At 44.0% G+C, this 20,857-nt stretch overlaps 1 protein-coding gene and 1 gene segment (V, D, J or C); both read right to left on the bottom strand.

Annotated features, from left to right (window-relative positions):
- Positions 1-3,671: 3,671 nt before the first annotated feature.
- LOC105883149 (uncharacterized) lies at positions 3,672-11,064 on the bottom strand. Its single transcript, XM_076003642.1, has 4 exons — positions 10,914-11,064; positions 10,459-10,808; positions 4,800-5,006; positions 3,672-3,764 (listed from the first exon to the last, which is right to left on the bottom strand). Exons 1-4 carry the CDS (start codon positions 11,062-11,064, stop codon positions 3,672-3,674), a joined length of 801 nt encoding a protein of 266 aa, XP_075859757.1.
- A 9,272-nt stretch (positions 11,065-20,336) lies between these two features.
- LOC142871421 (immunoglobulin heavy variable 1-3-like) lies at positions 20,337-20,857 on the bottom strand. The segment is given in 2 exon segments: positions 20,337-20,668; positions 20,754-20,857. Coding segments are annotated over 2 exon segments (378 nt in total).

The following is a 20,857-nucleotide window of genomic DNA, read 5'->3' as shown; positions in this document are numbered from 1 at the left end:
GTGTCTCCAGGAAGACATAAAAGTTTCTCAAGAATGGAAATTTCTTCATAGGATGGAGTGCCTTGTTTTCCATGAGAATCTGCCATGATGAGACAGTTCATTTTGGAAGAAATCCTGTGGGAATCCCATGTGGTTTAGACACAAATCATTGTTAAACAATTGAACCTGATTCCTTCTTGATAACGATGGGTATGGCAGTAAAAACAAGGAATAATTTTGCTCTCCATTGGAAAGAGGAGAGCACAGGAGAGGGCAGTCAGGAGCAGCATAGGGGGAGTATAAGCAGGCTCTTGGACAAAGGACCATCTGGGGCCGGCAGTTCACACAGCAGGGACTTGACTGCAGGGTGTTATGTCATTGTGCTGGGGCCACAAGGACACCATGCACAAGTACCTGGATGCTACCACAGAGTGCTCAGCACACTGAGGTTTCCATCTGCAGGTCCTCCCAATGCCACAGGTGTTGAAGGTGACTCTGTGAGAGTCTCAGTGGACACATACCACTTTGACCAATTATTCCTATTCTCTCAGCTACTAACTGCCACTTGCATTTGCAAAGTGAGTCCATGAGCAGGTGACAGCAGGAGAGTCCCAGCAATGGTGGGTGAGACAGTCCCATCAATCTTTCTCAGGTCCCACAGGAGCAACAGCCTGGGCCACACCTGAGCTCCAGGTAAAAGAGCCTGAGCCCTGGGATTTAGACACAGAGACCACATCCTCCACTTTCTGGGGGAAGAAGGAGAAGAGGAAGATGTGAAAATAGAACATGGGGAGAAATAAAACAGGCTTTCAGAAACAGATACAACTGAATCATTTCTGCATCAGGAACATACAATTTTAAATGATGAGAGAACAACTTGAAACCATTAGGTTTTATGAGACACTGACCTTGGGCCAAGTCCCTGTATGTCCTAATCTCAATCCCAAAGACTGTCCCACTCAGGGAGTCTAGCTGAGGTCTCTGTGCTGAGTCTGGTTGGAAAATGCTCAACAGGTCTGCCTGGGATTTCTCAGGACTCTGATCCATGTGATAAAGTCAGGGTCATTTCTGCCCACGTGAGTGATGTTCTGCCTTGTGTGCAGGTGAGTGTGTGTTCTTCCAATGCAACAGAACATTTCTAATTCAGACACTACAGTGACAGCAGAGAGCCATGAAAGATAGGTCCGAGGATGAAATTCCCAGAGAGGAAGCCACAGACGCTGACAGGAAACCAACCATTATTGGTCACCTGCAGCAGCCCCTCAGCTCTTTCTTAGATTCCAGGGTCCTATACTCCCTCCTGGTGGCACTGTGTGCCTGCGCAGGAGGTTTTTCTCTGGACTCACACTGATGTCCCCTCACTGTGTCTCTCACACAGTAGTGCAGGGCCATGTCCTCGGCTCGCAGACTGTTAATTTGCAGAAAGAGCTTGCTTTTGCCATTGTCTCTGGAGATGGTGAATCGCCCCTTCACCGCACCTGCATAGGCTGTGCTACCATCACTTCATATAACAGCCACCTACCTGAGCCCCTTTCCTAGAGCCTGGCGAACCCAGTGCATGTGGTAGCTGCCCATGGTGAATCCAGAGGCTGCACAGGAGAGTCTCAGGGAACCCCCAGGCTGGACCAAGCCTCCCCCAGACTCCACCAGCTGCACCTCACACTGCAAACACAGACACATCCTGGTCAGAACCTGCCACACACACCTATTGTTTCTCTCACTCATATCCACTCACACACTCAATGTCTCTAGTTCACCATGAATTACCTTTTAACAGAGCAACAAGGAAAACCCAGCCCAGCCCAGACTGCATGGTGAGTCTCTGTGTTCAGTCCTGATCAACGAATGGGGACACCTGGGAATGCCGCTGCTGGGGCTCCTCTCCCAGAGCTGCAGGGAGAGGGCTGGGCTGGGTTTTATTGGCAGAGGGAGGGCCCTATTTGCATGTCCCCTGCTATATAGCACACTTTGGGTGGGGATTTCTGAGGAGAGGACTGGGCCCAGAGAAAACTCTGTGACTTTACTGTAAGAAATAATTAAGCCCTCTTTACTTATGTAGTTTGCAAACACATATAAAACATGTACTGTAGGTGTGAAGTTTCCATGTATTTTATGGATGTAAACATATCCTAGACACTTATAGAAGTTGTGAGATATGTCCAGGAACACATACCTGGGAAGAATTCTTCTCAATGTCTGGCCTATGATGCCATCCTTGGAACCCACTGCATAGCAGAGCTCGACATTCCCATGGTGGTTTCTAGAACCCCGATTCTATAATAATAGTGTAAAACAAATTTCTTGCCTTTATTTTTTTTCTTAAAAATATATAAAACCTGAAACAGAGAGGCTGAATGCAGGTGTATTTTCAAGTACCTAATTTTTGACTTATTATCCATTTTTCACCACTTCTTCTCCAGCAAATCATCTACTACGTGTTCATATAAACTTTAATGAGGCATAGTTGATATACAGTGGCCTTAACATAGTTAAAGTGTACAAGTGAAAGATGCTGACATCACCGTTGCCCTGTCTGTGATATTGTGGATATTAAGTTCCCCCAATGTTTACAGTTGTCCTTCTAAAATTCCTCCTTCTTTCTACTTCCCTCTCCCTCCACTTACCCAGACAACTGCTAATATGGTTTATGTTACTTCGGTTTGCACTCTCTAGAATTTACAATAGTGGAATCATGTATCAGATGTTTTCTGCTTCTTTTACTCACAGTGCATACTGTGGATGCAGCCACGCTGCAGTGTGCATGAAAATGTCATTGTATTCCATGATGGGTAGTGTTCTAATGGATCATTTAAAAAAATACTTGTGTTTTAAGCTACTGGTTAATGTTGTGATTGTTTTCAATTCCTTACTATTATGGATATAGCTTCTCTTCACCTGGGAGAAAGAGGCAGCTGAGAAAAATCTCTTCTTCTTACATCAAACAAAACAATAGTAACATCATCACCATCTATAAAGCATGACTGCAGAAGCTGAAGATGAGCAAATTTCATTTAATATTTCAGGTAATTGAAGTTATATGACAAACAGCATATCTGAATGACAGATATAAAAATCACAGATCCAAGAATGTAAGAGCAATTTGAAGTAGGAGAAACCAAACATACACACCTGCTGCTGATAAATACTTGTGTATATGCAAAAACTAATGCTTATGTCCACTCAGGAGACACTCATTTCCTCTATGTTATTATTTTAATTAACTGAATTAAATTTAGTTCTATTTGTAGCATGAGATAGACATTCCAATATTATTCTTCTATGTGTATGTCCATCTATTCCAACAACAATAAACACATATATTTAAACATAACTTTTTGTTAAAATCTGAATGAAAATTCCATTCGTCACAAACATTGGATTGGAAAGTATGGTGTCATTGAGTTCTAAGCTCTGTGTTAGTTTACTTACCATGACAATAACCACCTTTCTAAACACTAGGGCTTACCAAGAGTTCTCATACCCCAGGCTGCAGGAGACACTGAGGCAGGGCCCTTGGTTCCACCTCTCACCATGGAAGGAGCCCTGCACCTGGCTGACAGGATATACCCAAGTCTATCCACAGGGTGCAGGTACACAGTTATGAGCACCTGAGCAGCCCCTGGCATGCACCCCCAGGGATAACACATGGTGCTCACTCTGCCACACAGGAGAAGCAGGTGTACGGGGCAGTATTAGTCCTCCACTTGAGAGACCAGAGTCAGAGGTGGGGTGCTGCCATCCCAGGGTGTTGTGGGGAGCATCATCAGCTGCAGGAACACGTCTGACTTCAGTGAGAATGAGGAGAAGGAGCTGAATCACCAGGAGTAAGGAGAGACAAACGGACCTGCTGTCCTGTTGTGTGGATATCCAGGAGACCAGGAGCTTCGATAGAACAGTGAGGAGGAGAAACTGTCTCAGGTTGGACAACTAGTAGCCACGTGGAGGGGAGAACACACTGAAATGGTGGTTCTTCTCCACACAAGGTAGGTAAAAGGCAGGGGCCAAACAAACTCCCAGAACATACAGCATCTGCAGAGAAGTGTTTTCTCCTCAATGACCAACACAGCATAGGAAGCAGAAAGCCAACCATGTTACTATGGTGTGGATGGCAGGTTGGTGATTTCATACTCCAGATATTTTACTGAAAGTTTATGGATGTCATAAAAGTGAAAAGAATTAAAGCTTAATTTTGGATATAATTCTGTTCCTAAGTCATCCCATTACAGATAAATGAAGCCAGGACATTATGAGGAAAAAATCCAGGACTCCTGAGGAAGAAGAGTAAAAGGGAAAGACAGCAAACTCCAGGGTCTGAAAGGAAACCTCAGTTTCCCTCCACACCTTCTCCTGAGCTGGGAAATGAGCCCCATTCTGCAGCTGGGGGTGGGCGTCTGCCTCTGACGTCCTGTGGTCCCTGTGTCCTGCTTGCCGGCTCCTGTGTGTTGTGCTGCATTGTGCTGTGCAAGAGAAAAATCTGTTATCAATTTTCAGATTTACTCAGAAGTGCTGATAATTAATGTACATTTGGGGCTGGAAAAAGTAAGTGGAAGCCACTCTCTGCCTTTTGAGCAGGTGGGAATATTTTCTCTCATCACCATGAAAATATCTAACTCAGAGACTGCAGAGGGAAGCCCAGAATGGTGAACTCAGATAAGTTCCCAAGAGTAAACCGTTATGGAGAGAAATCCACAATGCCAACAGGAATCCAGCCCTTACCCTCCACCTGCACCTGCCCTGGACTGACTGTGTGCAGTGGGTCTTGGCACCCCTGTGGGGAGATTTGCCCCTGAGCTCCATCGATGTCCCCACATGTGTCTCACATAACAGAGCACAGGCACGTCCAAGGCCTTCAGGCTGCTCCACTGCAGCTTGGCAGTGCCGATAGAGATGGTGACATGACCTTGGATGGAAGGGCTGCAGTGGGTATCTGAGTCACTAGAACAGATCATCCCCACCCACTCCAGGTCCTTCCCAGGCACCTGGCACAGCCAGCTGATGTGGTAGCTGACAAAGCTGTAGCCAGGTGCCTTTCAGGAGATTGTCAGGGACTCCCCAGGCCTTTTCACCTCTGCGCAAACTGCACCTGCTACACCAGCTGAACCTGGGTGCAGACACCATGTGGAAGATGCGAGACTTAGATCAGGGGCTCTGGCAATCCCACTCTCTGTGGGATACAATTCTTGGGCTGGGTATGACCTTCACGTACACCCAGGAGAGGGACAATGACGGTGGCTGACCCCATCGTGGAGGACAGAATGGGTGGCTATAAAGACCCCAGCTGAGTGCTGAGGGATATGCACTGTGCAGTGGGTTTAACCGGGATGTTCCCCACTTGAGTTTGCATGTTTCCTGCCCTGCTCTGCACGGGTGACTCCCAGGGTGCACAGCCCAGCACCACTAGGGCAGCAGGGGGTTGAACTGAACCTTCCTGGAGAGGCTGGAAAAGGTCCCAATAATCTCACTGTCTCCCCATACAGGCTGGTTCAGGTGACCCCAGGACCTTGATTGGGGCTCCATCTCACTGACCCTTCTCTGTACCCTGTGAAGAAGGCTGTCAAAATCTAAATCGAGTCACATATGGGGGGAAAAAAAAAAAACAACCTATAGAATGCAGCCTGGAGAGATTGTGAAGTGAGGAGTTCATGCATAAATGCCACAGAACAAGAACTGTCACTCTTCTTCACCAACTAGCATTTTGCACATGACCTTGATCAGGGCCTGGGCACCCAGCTGGGGGTGAGGACAGTTGTTCCAGCCCTCCAATCATTCTCACTTTGCTGATTTGCAAGACCAACACTCATGACATTCAGGGCAAGTTGTTAAATTCATCTTGTCTCCTGCATTTCCACATTCCTGCAAACAAGCATGAACAGGGAACATACGCTTAGGTTTCTGATGTCAGCAGACTTGCAGGGATTACCATTGCTCCACCCAACATCTCATGGTCCTGCTTTATGTATTTGTGTAGACCCATCACTGTCCTCTTCAGCCACCTGCTTTCCTAGTAACCATGTAAAGAGCCCCACCTTGCTGGGATGAGTCCCTTCCTTCTCCCCTGCATCTGTTCCATTCTCCTTTGTATCCGCCCTCCCATACTTAGTGTCTCCGACATCCAAAGGGAACTCTGAGGGGGAAGAAAAACCAACAGAGATTCTAAGGTATTTCCCAAATCTTGTGCAGTAGGGACAACTGGAGTGCTGAACCAAAACAGCCTTCATTTGCCCCAGCCTTCTCCCATGGCCTGTGCTGTGTGCATAACATGTGATGCAAAGCCAAACTCTATAAAGCCACATCAGCATGACTTGGGTACATAGAATCAGTTCATCTGGAGAGTTCACTTTGCTCTTCAAAGGAAGTACCTTACCTTACAGGGTCAACAGTCTGTTATCTCCTGTACTAAGTTAGTTATCCCACCAGGAACAATGTGTGATGTGTTGGGATCACCTGCACCCAGCCATGATGGCCCTATTGTAAGATGTCAGTGCACCGTCCACACAAACGCCTCCTGAGTCTTGTGAGGCACAAAGCCAAGGAGATTCTACCAAGTTTGTCACTCTTGTAGTCCCTTAGTAAATATTGCTCAGGAACCTGAGGAGGTCAATTAATGACATGAATAACGTCACAGAATGATGCAACTCTTTCATGCATTAAGTACTTTCATGGATTTAAGTACTTTAGTGGTTTTCCCTCCCCTGCCCTACACATGGACAACCTTCTTTGACACTGTGGACCACAGTAGTGTTCTGCAGAACAATTGCTCATCTAGATGGTGGATCGGAGCCTTGTAGACACAGCTCAGTGTGTGCAGGGTCAGGATTGACAGCAAGTTTATCACATTTATTTCAGTTTATCATTAGTACATATACAGATTGTATATTTAGATTATTTCTGATTATCTCTACATTGTCCTAGTGTTTCTGAAATGAACTCCTACAGTGTTTATCTGCCTTTCATACCCGCCATTCATAATTTTTACCTCTTATGACTTATTGGAGCACACATGCTGCCTCACACCATGTGACTCTCTGAGCATGCAGCCATCAAATTTTCAAACCCCCAGCTTGTCATCCTTCACTTTGCTAAGCAATGCTTTAGCCGTGTGCCAACAGAGCAGCATTTTCTGGCAAATCCACTTCTGTTGTAATTATGTTGAGTCTTTCAAGATCACTTCATACTCTATGACCTATATAAATACAGGTCTTAACATAAGATGTTATACTCTTTTTCAGTTTATTACAGAAAATGATATGAATTAAAATCAGCAAAGTTGTAGAAGTTAACTCCCTGAGAAAACAGGTGCAAGTGTCCAGGTGTGCTCTCCCAGTTTAGTCTCTTGTTCACCTTCAATTTTCCCAACAGTGACATCTGATGACATGTGTGAGGGGCTGTACTCAGGGAAGCTCACCTGAACCTTGGTGCCCTGTGCTGCTCACTGGGTCAGTCCCAGGTGTCACAGCACCTGAATAACTGACCTCCACTTCTTAACACCAACCCCCAGGGCGTGAACTGGCATTCACTATAAACACTGGCCATTCACTATAAACACTATGTGGCCAAGTTATGCAGTGTATTCACCCCACACAACAAATGTTAAAAAAAGATAAATGATGATAATAATAATAATAATAAAATAATATTAGGCCCTAAGGGAGGGAAACTTGGGAGGTGATGGATATATTTATGTCCTGGTGTTGGTTAGGTGTGAACATACACCCAAACTCATTCAGTTCTAGAAGTTTAATATTGTAGAGTATTTACATGTAAAGCACACCTTGATAATGTTGATTTAAAAATGCTATTATCAGGAGCAGTATGCCAAGGGATCAGAACTGATCTCTCAGGAGCTGACCATGGCTGAGTTCCCAGAATGGACTTTTTCAGGAATGCACATGGTTTGGACAGTACAGTCCTGCTGAGTTAACCCTTTCCTGCATGTGAGTCCATGTGAGATGTCAAAGGGTTGCAAGAATGAAACTCATGACTCGGAATAAAATAGAGAGTGAAGAGATATTTAAAGTCAGTACTTATTTGGGCGCAACATGGATGGGAAGTGATGCTTTGACCCTGTGCAGGAACTAGAGGGCAGACCAGAGGCAGGAGGTCAACTATGGCAGAGGAGTTCTCCAGAAGCCAAAGCGGCAGGTGCCACATTTCAGGGTGTGGGGCAGAGGCCATGAAGAGTCTGTGTGGGGTGCAGGGAATAGGGGAGATGTCTGGTTGCAGACTCAGGACAGAGGGGAAGAAACAAGCACATTCTCCAAGAGAGCATCTGCAGAATGGAGGTTTGACAAGTCTCCTTCCTGGGCCTCCATCCCTACATCAAAGAGAGATTAACTTTTTCCTCAGCCTGATGGATATGACTGAATATGAGAGTGAGGAAGGAGAAGATGGGTGTTCCTGGGAGAGGAAACCCTGGACCTCACAGAAGCCCCCCTCACCTCACACCACCCTGCCTGCGCTTCCCTCGATGACCAGAGAGTCTCATACTGGTCATGCGGTGAGAGCCACATCAACTCCACAGTCTGCTGCAAAGACAGACACACTTCCATATTTCGCTGAGTCTGTGAACAATGTGGGGTTAAAAGCAACAGCTCAATGTAGTTCTCATTAATGTGTCCATGAGCCTTTAATGCCAAAGAGAGAAATAAATGACATAAGAAACGAAACACTAGAAATATCAACAAATCACTGATGTTTTCCTCCTTTTGAAACATGAAAAATGCGAAACACTCAGCTAGACTGGGAGAAAAGGAGAAACTAGTCAAATAAATAACATCAGAAAGAAAAGAGAAAACATTATGAATGATTCCACCATAATACCAAAGAAATGAGAGATGGCAGCTCTGACATTGGTCAAGGTTGTCCCCAGGGCACAGGTAGGTTCCTTATCTCAGGACCAGGATGTGCACCGAGAACTGAAGTTATTGGTGTCCACAGGGCTCTGGGCAATGCAGTGAAATTTCCAAACATTCACATGTTGGTAAGAAGGAAAAACCCACTTTTCTTTAACCTCTGAGTTTCCTAGAATATTTCCATAGACTTTGAGGCTCAATTCAGGCAAACATATGACAATACTTTATGCTCCCCAAACATGTGATCATATAAGAAATAAAAAAGAATGTCAGAAGAAGAAGCATTGAATTATCACCCTATCATGTATGAGTAAATATTCCAAATAAAATCTAATTATCCTAATTCTGAACCCCACAGTTACATCTGAGTCACTTCCACTGGAGTAGGGGTGTTGAACTCCCTCCACGTGGGAAGTGTGTGACTGCACAAAGCTATTCTTGGGTCTTTGCAGACGCTGCAGCCTGCAGGGACAGCTCCCCCTCTGACTCAACAGTCAGAGAGATCTCTGCGCTCTCTCTGGGTGAGGGGAAGGCTTGTATCTGGAAATTACCAAATTACCTGAGATCTCTGCACATGGACAGAAACCACTGGATATGAGAACCAGTTGTTCACACTACAGATAACAATTCCTCCTGTGAATGGAAACATTGAGCAAAGAGAAATTTAAGGAAAAATTTAAGCATAAAAAAGCAGATATGGAAATTATAATTGTTTACAGACTAAATGCTTGCTTTTATATATCATCTGAGAGGTTCATGTAAAACCATATTATTGGCCGGGCGCGGTGTCTCTTGCCTGTAATCCTAGCACTCTTGGAGGCTGAGGTCGGTGGATTGCTCAAGGTCAGGAGTTCGAAACCAGCCATAGCAAGAGTGAAACCTCGTCTCTACTATAAATAGAAAGTAATTAATTGGCCAACTAATATATATAGAAAAAATTAGCCAGGCATGGTGGCGTATGCCTGGAGTCCCAGCTACTCGGGAGGCTGAGGCAACAGGGTTGTTTGAGCCCAGGAGTTTGAGGTTGCTGTGAGCTAGGCTGACACCATGGCACTCACTCTAGCCTGGGAAACAAAGTGAGACTCTGTCTCAAAAACAAAAACATATTATCTTTTATAAAATCTAAGAGCAGTGCGTGCGCCCTGAGGATTTACCCTTCTGTCTCCACCTATGTGCTGTCCAGGAGCAAGCACCCTGCTGCCACTCTCCACCATCCACCCTCTGGTTTGTGCTAAAGACCCACGACCTGTGTGGGCCACTTCCAGGTGATGACACATCATGGCAGGACCCTAAGTAACAGTCATGGCTGGGAGACCCGGTGGTCCTAATAAGGGCAACGTAAGGTCACACAGGCATGGATGGTTCTGTTACACTTTCCTTGGACTACAGTGTAATCAGGAAGTTCCACTAGCGCCCCCCCCCCCTTTTCTCCATCACTGGATGTCACACTTGCATCCTGGGCAGACAGTTTCCACAACCTCACCCAACTTCTGTGCATTTTTCTGCCTGCATGAATGGTAAATATTTTGGTGGCATGTGAGAATGATTTCTCCTCATCTGCACTTGCCCTTGGCTGACTCTTCTTCCTGTGTCCTGCCTGCCCCCTGGTGGCCCTGCGAGATCCCACAGGAGGTTTGTGTCTGGGTTCACAATGGCATCCCTTCACTGTGTCTCTTGCACAGTAGTACACGGCCATGTCCTCGGCTCTCAGACTGTTCATTTGCAGATACAGCATGTTCTTGCTGTTGTCTCTGGAGATGGTGAACCGGCCCTTCACAGCGTCTGCGTAGTATGTGCTACCACCATTCCAGCTAATATAAGAGACCCACTCCAGCCCCTTCCCTGGAGCCTGGCGGACCCAGTTCATGCCATAGTCATCAAAGGTGAATCCAGAGGCTGCACAGGAGAGTCTCAGGGACCCCCCAGGCTGGACCAGGCCTCCCCCAGACTCCACCAGCTGCACCTCACACTGGACACCTGCAAACACAGACATATTCTGGTCAGAAAATGCCACACACACGTGCTGTTTCTTTCACTCATATCCACTCACACACTCATTGTATCTAGTTCTCTATGAATTACCTTGTAATAGAGCAACAAGAAAAACCCAGCAGAGCCCAGACTCCATGGTGTCTCTGTGTTCAGTCCTGATCACCAAATGGGGACACCTGAGATTGCTGGGGCTGGGGCTCCTCTCCCAGAGCTGCAGGGTGAGGGCTGGGCTGGTTTTCATCAGCAGAGAGAGGGCCTTATTTGCATGTCCCCTGTTATATAGCAAGCTCTAGGTTGAGTCTTTGAATGAGGTCAGGGCCCAGAGAAAAGCTGTGTGATGGTGCAGTGATTAATATTAAGTTGTACTGGTTTATCTAATTTATAAGCACACATAAACCGTGTGTTGCAGGTATCAAGTTTCCATACATTTTACACATGTAAAATTACCCAAGAAGCATACATAGGTTTTGTCATACGTCCAGGAAACATATCCTAGAAGAACTAATCTCTGGTCTGGCCTATGATCTCATCCTTGGAACCTTCCTCAGACCAGAGCTCAACATGCCTATGGTGGTTTCTAGAATTTTCATTCTTGATAAGAGCATAAAGCAAAATTTAGCTTCCTTATATAATATATACAAAATTTGAAGCATAATGTCAATGCAGATGCATTTCCAAGTACCTAAAGTTTCACTTATTCTTACCTATTTGTCCATTAAGCTGTTCCTACCAACTAATCTATTTAACTGTTCATATTAATTCTAGTGAGGCATAGTTGAAAAACAGTGGCCTTAACATAGTTAAAGTGTGCAAGTGAAAGATGCTGACAGCACCACCACTGTCTTCAAGATATCAAGGAAATAAATTCCCCACATATTCTGACTTGTTCTTTTAAAATTTCCCCTTCTTTCTTTCTCTTTCTGACTCCCTCCAGTTATACAGGCAACTGCTCATATAGTTTATGTTACTTTACGTTAGTTTTCACTTTCCAGATTTATAAAAGTGAAATCATGTAGAAGGAGTTGTTGTTGGTTTTTTTTTTTTTTTTTTTTTTTTTTTTGCTTATTTACTCCCTATGCATACTTGTGGATGCAACCATGTTGTAGTGTGTGTGACACATTAGTTCTTGTTAAATATGGGTAGTGTTCTAATGAATCATTTAAATATGCTTATTTGTTAAGCTACTGGTTAATATTTTGATTGTTTCTAATTCCTTTGTATTAAGTATAAAGCTTTTCTTCACCTGGGAGAAGTAGACAGCTGAGAAAAAGCTCTTCTTACATCAACCACAACAATAGCAACATCATCACCATCTATGAAGCATGATTGCAGAAGCTGTAGATTAGCACATTTTACTTAATATTTCAAAGAGCAGAAGTTATATGACCAACAGAAAACCGGAAATCTGCAGAGAGACCAGTACTTGCAGGGAGAAACAGGACCAGAGCATTAGCTTATAGGCACAGTCCACCAGATGTCATATGAGCTAGGATAAGACTATACTAGACATAGATGTTAGATTGCTTAAGCTGGGTTTGACATGGGGATTACAGTTTAAATTTTTCAGTGGTCACATAATTGGGGAATTCCTATTCTATTCCCTCTGAAGCTTCTTCCTCCAGGTTGGGGACACATCATAAGGTGGCACCCTCACAGATGGTTCTGTCCAAGAGAGAAGGAGAGCATGTTTTTGAAATGCATTCAGACCCACCTCTCCTGTCTCCTACAGATCTATAAATTACCATTCAGGGGACAAGAGGCAGAAATCAGTGTCCTAGCCCACTGGGAAACCTCACAGGAGATGGGAGTGGGAGAGATATCACCACCGAAGTTATGCTCAGAAACACGACTCCTCTCCATCATGGAAACACAGGCTTGATCTTCAGGGACACGCAGCAAATCTGGAAGCTGAAGAGGCTAATGGAGAAATTCCCGAGTTTTGGGAGAACCTGGAAAAAAAAGACACTGAGAAGGTTACAAGGGCAGCCTTGCCTACAAGGGTAACTTCTTGTGGAGGGACAGGACAACATGCAAGGGCACAGTGCAGACCAAGGGGCACGATGCCTGCCTAGGAACCTGGCTCAGGCAGGAAGTCAGAAAAGGCCGCCTCAGGTCCACCTCTTCCACCACATCAACCACTGTCAGGTTATGCAAAATTGAGACTAACCTGGACAAGCACAAATAGATTGTCTCAGAATATGGGGTGTAACCATAAAGCCAGGCAAGAAACACATACTATGTATCATTGGAAGTTTCTAAACCCTTTGGTGCTCATAGCACAGAAAACCTTCAAAATTTGGAACCACTTCAACAATAAATTCCAAATGCAAATCTGACTAGAGTCACACAAACTTCCACAGTAATGGCCTAGAAACATAAGGTGTGGATATATGCAGGGGAAAATACATAATATGAAATAATAAGTCAATGCCAAGCACCAATTCAAGCATGTCTGACTAACATGCAAAACTATGGGCTATAACAAATGGAAATCAAGTCATAATGAATAAATATCAGAATGAGCTTCATAGATGACACATATTAGAACTAATAAAACTGGAAATATAAAGTGATTATTAGTAGTGTGTTAAAATAGAAAGGGAAACATAATAATACCACAAACCAATAGAATTGACTTAGGTAGAGACATGGGGATTTTTAAGGAAGAGTCAAATATAAATGCTTCAAGTATGTAAAAGGAATTCAGCACAAATAAGCCTTTGACAAACAAACCGAGTTGTGTCTTTTCAAAAGAAATCATGGACTTAAAAGTAGGTGCCAGGAACTACACAGCAAAATGCAAAGGAAAAGAACAATGAAGAAAAACATCAGTATCAAATTGTGTCATATAAATATATGAAAGACCAGACATGGAAAGTAAATATTGAAGAAATAATGGTCACAAATTTTCTTTTGTTTTGTTTTATTTTTTATTTTTTTTATTATTTTAGCGTATTATGGGGGTACAAGTGTCAAGGTTACTTATATTGCCCATGCCCCCCTCTGCCCTTGAGTAAGAGCCTCAAGCATGTCCATCTCCCAAACATTGCACATGTTACTCGTTGTGGTTGTATATACCCGTCCCCTCCTCCCCCTCCCACCCTCCTGACACCCGATAAATGTTACTCCTATATGTCCACTTATAGGTGTTGATCTATTAATACCAATTTGCTGATGAGTACATGTGGTGCTTGTTTTTCCATTCTTGAGATACTTCACTTAGTAGAATGGGTTCCAGCTGTATCCAGGAATATACAAGAGGTTCTATATCACCATTATTTCTTTAAGTTGAGTAGTATTCCATGGTATACATATACCACATTTTATTAATCCACTCATCAATTGATGGGCACTCGAGTTGTTTTCATAGCTTTGCAATTGTGAATTGTGCTGCTATAAACATTTGAGTGCAGGTGTCTTTTTCATAAAGTGACTTTTGATCTTTTGGGTAGATGCCCAGTAGTGGAATTGCTGGATCAAATGGTAGATCTACTTGTATTGCTTTGAGGTATCTCCATATTGCTTTCCACAGAGGTTGAACTAGTTTGCAGTCCCACCAGCAGTGTAGGAGTGTTCCTCTCTCTCCGCATCCATGCCAGCATTTCAGCATTTGTTGTTTGGGGACTTTTTGATAAAGGCCATTCTTACTGGAGTTAAGTGATATCTCATTGTTTTTTGTTTTTTTTTGCTTGTAAATTGTGCTTTAATGTCTGCAATCAGATATGATTCAGTAAGATACAAGTGTGAACTCTCATTGTGCATTCAGAAAATAAAAGGCACATTTATGCAGATTTAGCCCAACAGCTTATTCCCTTACAAAGAAAAAAAAAGTTTGGATTTAATTAAAGCTAGTTTATCTTCAGTGTAAAATCTTAGAGGTATAAACAAACTCATGATATTATATACAGTAAATTAATGTACATTTCCAAACTTACACATTATAGCATTTTAAACAAAGTAAATGATCTCATTTCAGCTTTTACTATTAAGCATAATCCACATCTCAATCTTGGATAAAAATTTCACAATATATAAACCCACTGAGAATTCTGTATACAAATACAAGTTACAGAAATCTGATTTCAAATATCAATACAAAACTTGTCATGACCTTACCATGTTACAACAGCTTACTTTTCTATTGTAATTTTTTAAAAAAATCATAGAAAAATATTTCAATGCACATTCAACTGCTATGACAAGGGTCATGACCTTGTGCCTTTAAACCATACTTGTGGAGTATAAAGCATCACACCGGGCATTTTTGGAATGAAAATTCTAATTCTAATTGATTTGCATTTCCCTGATGATTAGAGATGTTGAACATTTTTTCATGTTTGTTGGCCATTATTCTGTCTTCTTTTGAGAAGTTTCTGTTCATGTCCTTTGCCCATTTTTTGATAGTGTTGTTTGATTTTTTCTTGCTGAGTTCTAAATAGATTCTAGTTATCAGCCCTTTATCAGATGTGTAGCTTGCAAAAATTTTCTCCCATTCTGTGGGTTGTCTGCTCTCTTGACAGTTTCTTTGGTTGTGCAGAAGCTTTTAAATTTCATTAGGTCCCATTTGTTTATTTTGGTTGCTGTTGTGATTGCCTTTGGGGTCTTCTTCATAAATTCTTTGCCTAGGCCAATGTCTAGAAGAGTATTTTTAAACTTCATGAAAGATGTAAATATCACAGATCAAAGAATGTAAGAGCAACTTTAAGCAGAATAAAATGCACAGATGCTACTGATACACACAAGTGCATATAGCATATAAAAAACTTAACACATGTTCCCACACAAAATTAGCCCATTTTCTCCATCTTATTATTGTTAATTAATTGAATTAAAATTATTTCTATTGATAGCATGAGATAGTGTATAAAAGTCATTTTTTTCTGTGTCTATTTTCCTCTATTCAAACCTCAATAAATATATTCACAGCCCAATGTGGTTAAATCTGAATGTAAAAACCATCCTTGGCAAACATAGGATTGTCAAGTCTAATGGCATTGAGTTCCAAGCTCTGTGTTGTTTTATTTCCTATTTATGACAATAATGTTCATTCTGGACACTGGGCCTTAACAATAGGTCTCACAGCACAGGCTGTGGAAGGTGCTGAGGCTGCGCCCTTGCTCCATTCCCCACCCTGCATGACCCCTGCACCCAGCTGACAGGATATACCCAAGTCTACCGAGAGGGCGCAGTGCACAGAGATGAGACCCCTCCTGACCAGCCCCTGGTGTGCACCGCTAAGGAGAGGAGACGGTGCTCACTCTGCCCCACCAGGTGTAGCAGGAGGATGAGGCAGGCATTAGTCCTCCACTCCTGAGATGAGAGCCAGAGGTGGGGTGCTGCCACCCAGACCAGGGTGGTGTGGGGAGCATGATCAGCTGCAGGGACACGTCTGGCTTCAGTGAATATGAGGAGAAAGAGCTAATTCACCGGGAGTGAGGGAGAGACAAAGGGCCCTGCTGCCCCATTGTGTGGATGTCCAGGAGGTCAGGAGCTTTGACAGAACAGTGAGGAGGAGGAACCCTCTGAGGGTGAATGAGCAGGAGCCAGGTGGAGGGGAGGACACACTGAAATGATGGTTTTTCCCCACACAAGGCGGGTAAAAGGCAGGAGCTAAACAAACCCTCAGCATATACAGTTTTCTCTCCAGAGAAGTGTTTGCTCCTCAATGAGCAACACAGCGTAGGAAATTCAAAACCCTTTCTTGATGCAAGTGTGTGGATTGAGGGCCAGGACATTATAAGGAAAAACTCTAAAGTCCTGAGGAAGAAGAATGACAGGAAACTCCAGGATTTGGAAGGAAACCTCAGCTTCCCTCCACACCTGCTCCCGAGCTGGGGATGAGCCCCTGATGCGCCTTGAGCACCCCCTGGAGGGCCCTGTGTGCCCCTGCAGGTCTGTGTCTGGGCTCACCCTGATGTTCCCTCTGTGTCTGGCTCAGACACACAGGGCTGTGTCCTCAGTGCCCAGGGAGCTCAGCTGCAGGGACATCTGGCACCTGGACCTGCTTCTGGAATCAAAGATGACATTACAGATGGGCCGTGGCATGAGTTCCATCATCACGGGGGCATGTCATCCATGACAGACCCTTCCCCATGGGCCGGGAGATCCAGTCCCACAGAAGCCACTGGTGTTGGTGGAGAATCCACACACAGGACAGGTGAGGAGAGGATCTGCGCAGCGTTCCCAGCCCCGGGTCACATCCTGGGGCTAATTGCCCTCCTGGGGTGTGTCATGAATTTCTCAGGCTGATCATCTTGTCTGAGATTTGGGGTTCGTCACTTGTCCCAGGATGACACACTAGATGGGACCAGGGGTCTTCCAGCTTTGTGGGGCCTCCTCACATGGGGCCACTGCTCCTTCCCTCCACCCTCTGATGTGTGCTTTTCCTTGTGACGTGTCTGTCCCATGCAAACGGGGATGGGCACAACACCTACCTGCAGCTGAAGCTCAGGCAGGCTGAGGTGACATTTTTCTCCAGTTCTTGGTCCTTAGAGTCACCAGTGCTGTTGATTGCACTGTTATCCATCACAGTCTCAAAAGTCCAAAGGACAGTGTGTCTGTGATCTAGTCCGTAGCTTCTCATATGTGACTGATGTAGTTTTGGAACTTTCCAGAGTGTTCTCCTGTACAGATCTGCAACTTCCCTCTTCCTTTTCCTGCTTATATCATATTGTGGATTCATTAACCCCAAGCTTATGCTAATATTACTGTAAATCCTGCCTGAAACAAGCTCATCTAACACATCCAGTTTCTCTGTAAGGCACATCAGGGCATCCTTGCACTTGGGAACACTGGACAGCAACTGAGTAGTATTCTTGCGGCCAATGTCACCATATCATTCACCAACAGAGCGCACGGAATTTCTTTTTGAAAGAAGCAGTAAATTGCCCATAAAAGTACACTTCTTTTCATGATTCACCTGAAACAGAAGATAGCATTCAGTTAAATCTCATGAGGAAGGGGCCCTGGTGGGTTCAAGCTCTGTTCTAAACTATGCATGCCCTGAGACAACTGAAAACACCACATGTTCTGATTTGAGGATATTTATTTTTATCAATTTTGAGGATTTTATAACATGAAATACATGAATAACGAGGGTGGTCTGTCTATCCAATGTTGCTGCACTCTTACATTAGAGGTCTGGTACAGTAGCTCAGAAGCCATTAACCACAATATTCAAACATTTACACCTTCAGATGTGTAACCCTAATAAGATGATTTTTAGCCATTAGAAGCCTGCACCCTCTGCATGTGAAAAACCACAGCTGAGCTCTGCTAGCTACAGATAAGGTAAACCCTGGGGCTAAAAAGACCCCACCTGCTGCTGCCCTTCAGGCTTCTCTGACTCAGACTCCTGCCCCGGAAACTGAGCACCTGCACCCAGATGTGTAAGCTCCCTCTTGCAGCCCCTTCACCTGCCAGAGTCCTCTGACCCTCCTCTCCTCCAGGGGTGACCTTTGGAGGGTCTCAGGCTCTGGAGATCGGCACTCACATGCAAACCCTTCAGTGCAGCTCAAATGGGTCATTTTGTCCTGCCTCGCCACACCTGATTTGTGTATTTGGTCAGCTCTGAAATCCCTCCAACTGCCTACAGAAATCCAATGTTGCTTTTTTTCCAAGTCTCTTTTGTCTAGTCTGAACTTTTCATTTTCATCTGAATTTTATAATCAACATTTCCATTTGCGCATAAAAGGAAGCTGGGATTGTAATTGAATTTGAAGGCAGGAATTGGAGAGTATGCAGAATAATGCCATCTTTACAATATTAACTCTGTTAATCCATAAATATAGGATGCATTTCAGTTTATTATATCTTTGGTTTATTTTAGCATTAGCTTATAATTTTCAGTGCACAGACTTGCACTAATTTGTAAAATGTATTCCAACAAGTATTATTTTTATTATTATCATTATTAATTTATTTGAATGAAACTGTTTTTGATTTTATTTTTGGATTGTTTTCATTGTTAGTGTGCAGAGAGACAACTGATCATTTGTGTCAACATAGTATACTGAAACATTAGTTCTTAATAATTGCCGAGAATGGATAATGTAACATTTCCACATGTATTTTTATTTCAAAGTAATTTTGGCATTTCTAAGTCATTTGAATGCAATAGACAGATGACAGGTAGATGATAGAGGATATTTTAGAATGAGCATATTTGTCCACGAATGCAAATCATCTTTTTGGGATTAGTTGGGATTAGTTGGGACTGGTGTTGATTCTGCAGGTCATTAGAAGATAGTGCGCACCATAGTGAGACTGAGATTTCAGATCAGTCATCATGGCACATGTCCATATTCATTGTGTATTTTTACTTCTAAACAGTATTTGATAGTTTTCTGTTTCCAATGCCATGCAAATACAATGAATTCCGTGAGAAAACATGTTGATTTTACTACTTTTGTTACTTTGGAGACCACACAATATGCAGAAATGTGTCTTTTCTCTGTAAGAGAGTGTAAGAAAGGGCTCAGAGAATCTGGTCTTGTGTTAGGCTTGTCAGGGGAAAATTAAGAAATGGGAATACATTAGTCAGCATTTTCCACAGAGGCTATACTAATAGGAAACAGAGTGAGTCAGATAGACAAATGGAAAGAGAGATATAGATAGATAGATTGATAGATAGATAGATAGACAGATGGGTAGGTAGATAGATAGGTACATAGATAGATACACAGATACATAGGTAGATAGATACATAGATAGGTAGGTAGACAGATAGGTAGGTAGACAGATAGATGGGTAGATAGATGGGTAGGTATGTAGATAGATGGGTAGATATGTAGATAGATAGATGGGTAGATAGATACATAGATAGAAAGATATATAGACATATAGATAGATAGATACATACATACATACATGCATAGAGAAAGAGGTAAGAAGTGAGATAGCTATGGACAGACAGACAGATACATTAAAGGGAAGACAGAGCCCATGGGATCTGCTAGCATGGCTCAGTTCCACTCTGCCAGCCTGAGACCAGTGGATGACTCTCAGTCTGAAACATAAGGCCAAAAAACCTGGCCGCTGATGTGCAGGTGCAGGAGGAGAAGGGTGTCCCAGCTCCAGAAGAGGGAGAGAGGGAGTGACTGTGCCTCCTGCTGCTTTTCCTGCTGCCTGAGCCCCCAGCTGATTACACCCTGCCCCCCCCAACTGAGCGCGGATGACCACTGATTCCACTGACTGACAGTCTCCTCTGGAATCACCCTCACAGACACACCCAGAAGAAATGCTTTAACAACTCTGCAGGTATTCCTTAATGCAACCTATTTAGCAGATAAAATTCAACTTCACAGGGACTTTCTTTTATGGGAACTTCCTAAAGGAGTGGAAGAAACACAATGATCTGGTTCATCAAAACTTAACTGAAGATATTTTACAGATAATCAACTCCATTTCCCCTCCGTTTTCATAATCCTAAATCAAAGAGAGCCTCAGTCCTCCGTCTCCCTGTCGCTGCCTCAGCCCAGCACAGCTGCATCTCCCTCAGGGTTTCTGACCCCCTCAGGATGTGGGTTGTAGCACTGTGTCTCTCGCACAGTAATACACAGCCGTGTCCTCGGGTCTCAGACTGCTCAGCTCCATGTAGGCTGTGCTTGTGGACGTGTCCCTGGTCATGGTGACTCGGCCCTGGAACTTCTGGGCATAGCTTGTTCCTCCTGTGTTTGTGTTGATCCATCCCATATATTCCAGCCCTTGTCCAGGGGCCTGTCTCACCCAATGCATAGCATAGCTGGTGAAGGTGTATCCGGAAGCCTTGCAGGACACCTTCACAGAGGCTCCAGGTGGCTTCACCTCAGCCCCAGACTGCACCAGCTGGACCTCGGAGTGGGCACCTGTGCAAAGGACAGGATGGAGTGAACCCTCCCACCTTGGATGGCTCCAGTCCCCTCCTCACCCTGGGACTGGGGAGACCCTCACATGTAGCTGCTGCCACCAGGAAGAGGATCCTCCAGGTCCAGTCCATGGTGAGGAGCTGAGCTCTCAGGGCCTTCTCCAGAGGAGGGACGTGGCTTGGGGTGATG

The sequence above is a fragment of the Microcebus murinus genome, chromosome 6 (assembly GCF_040939455.1).
Source record: "Microcebus murinus isolate Inina chromosome 6, M.murinus_Inina_mat1.0, whole genome shotgun sequence".
NCBI lineage: Eukaryota > Metazoa > Chordata > Mammalia > Primates > Cheirogaleidae > Microcebus > Microcebus murinus.
The sequence above is the reverse complement of the archived record's forward strand: the minus strand, read 5'-3'. Positions and strand labels throughout refer to the sequence as shown.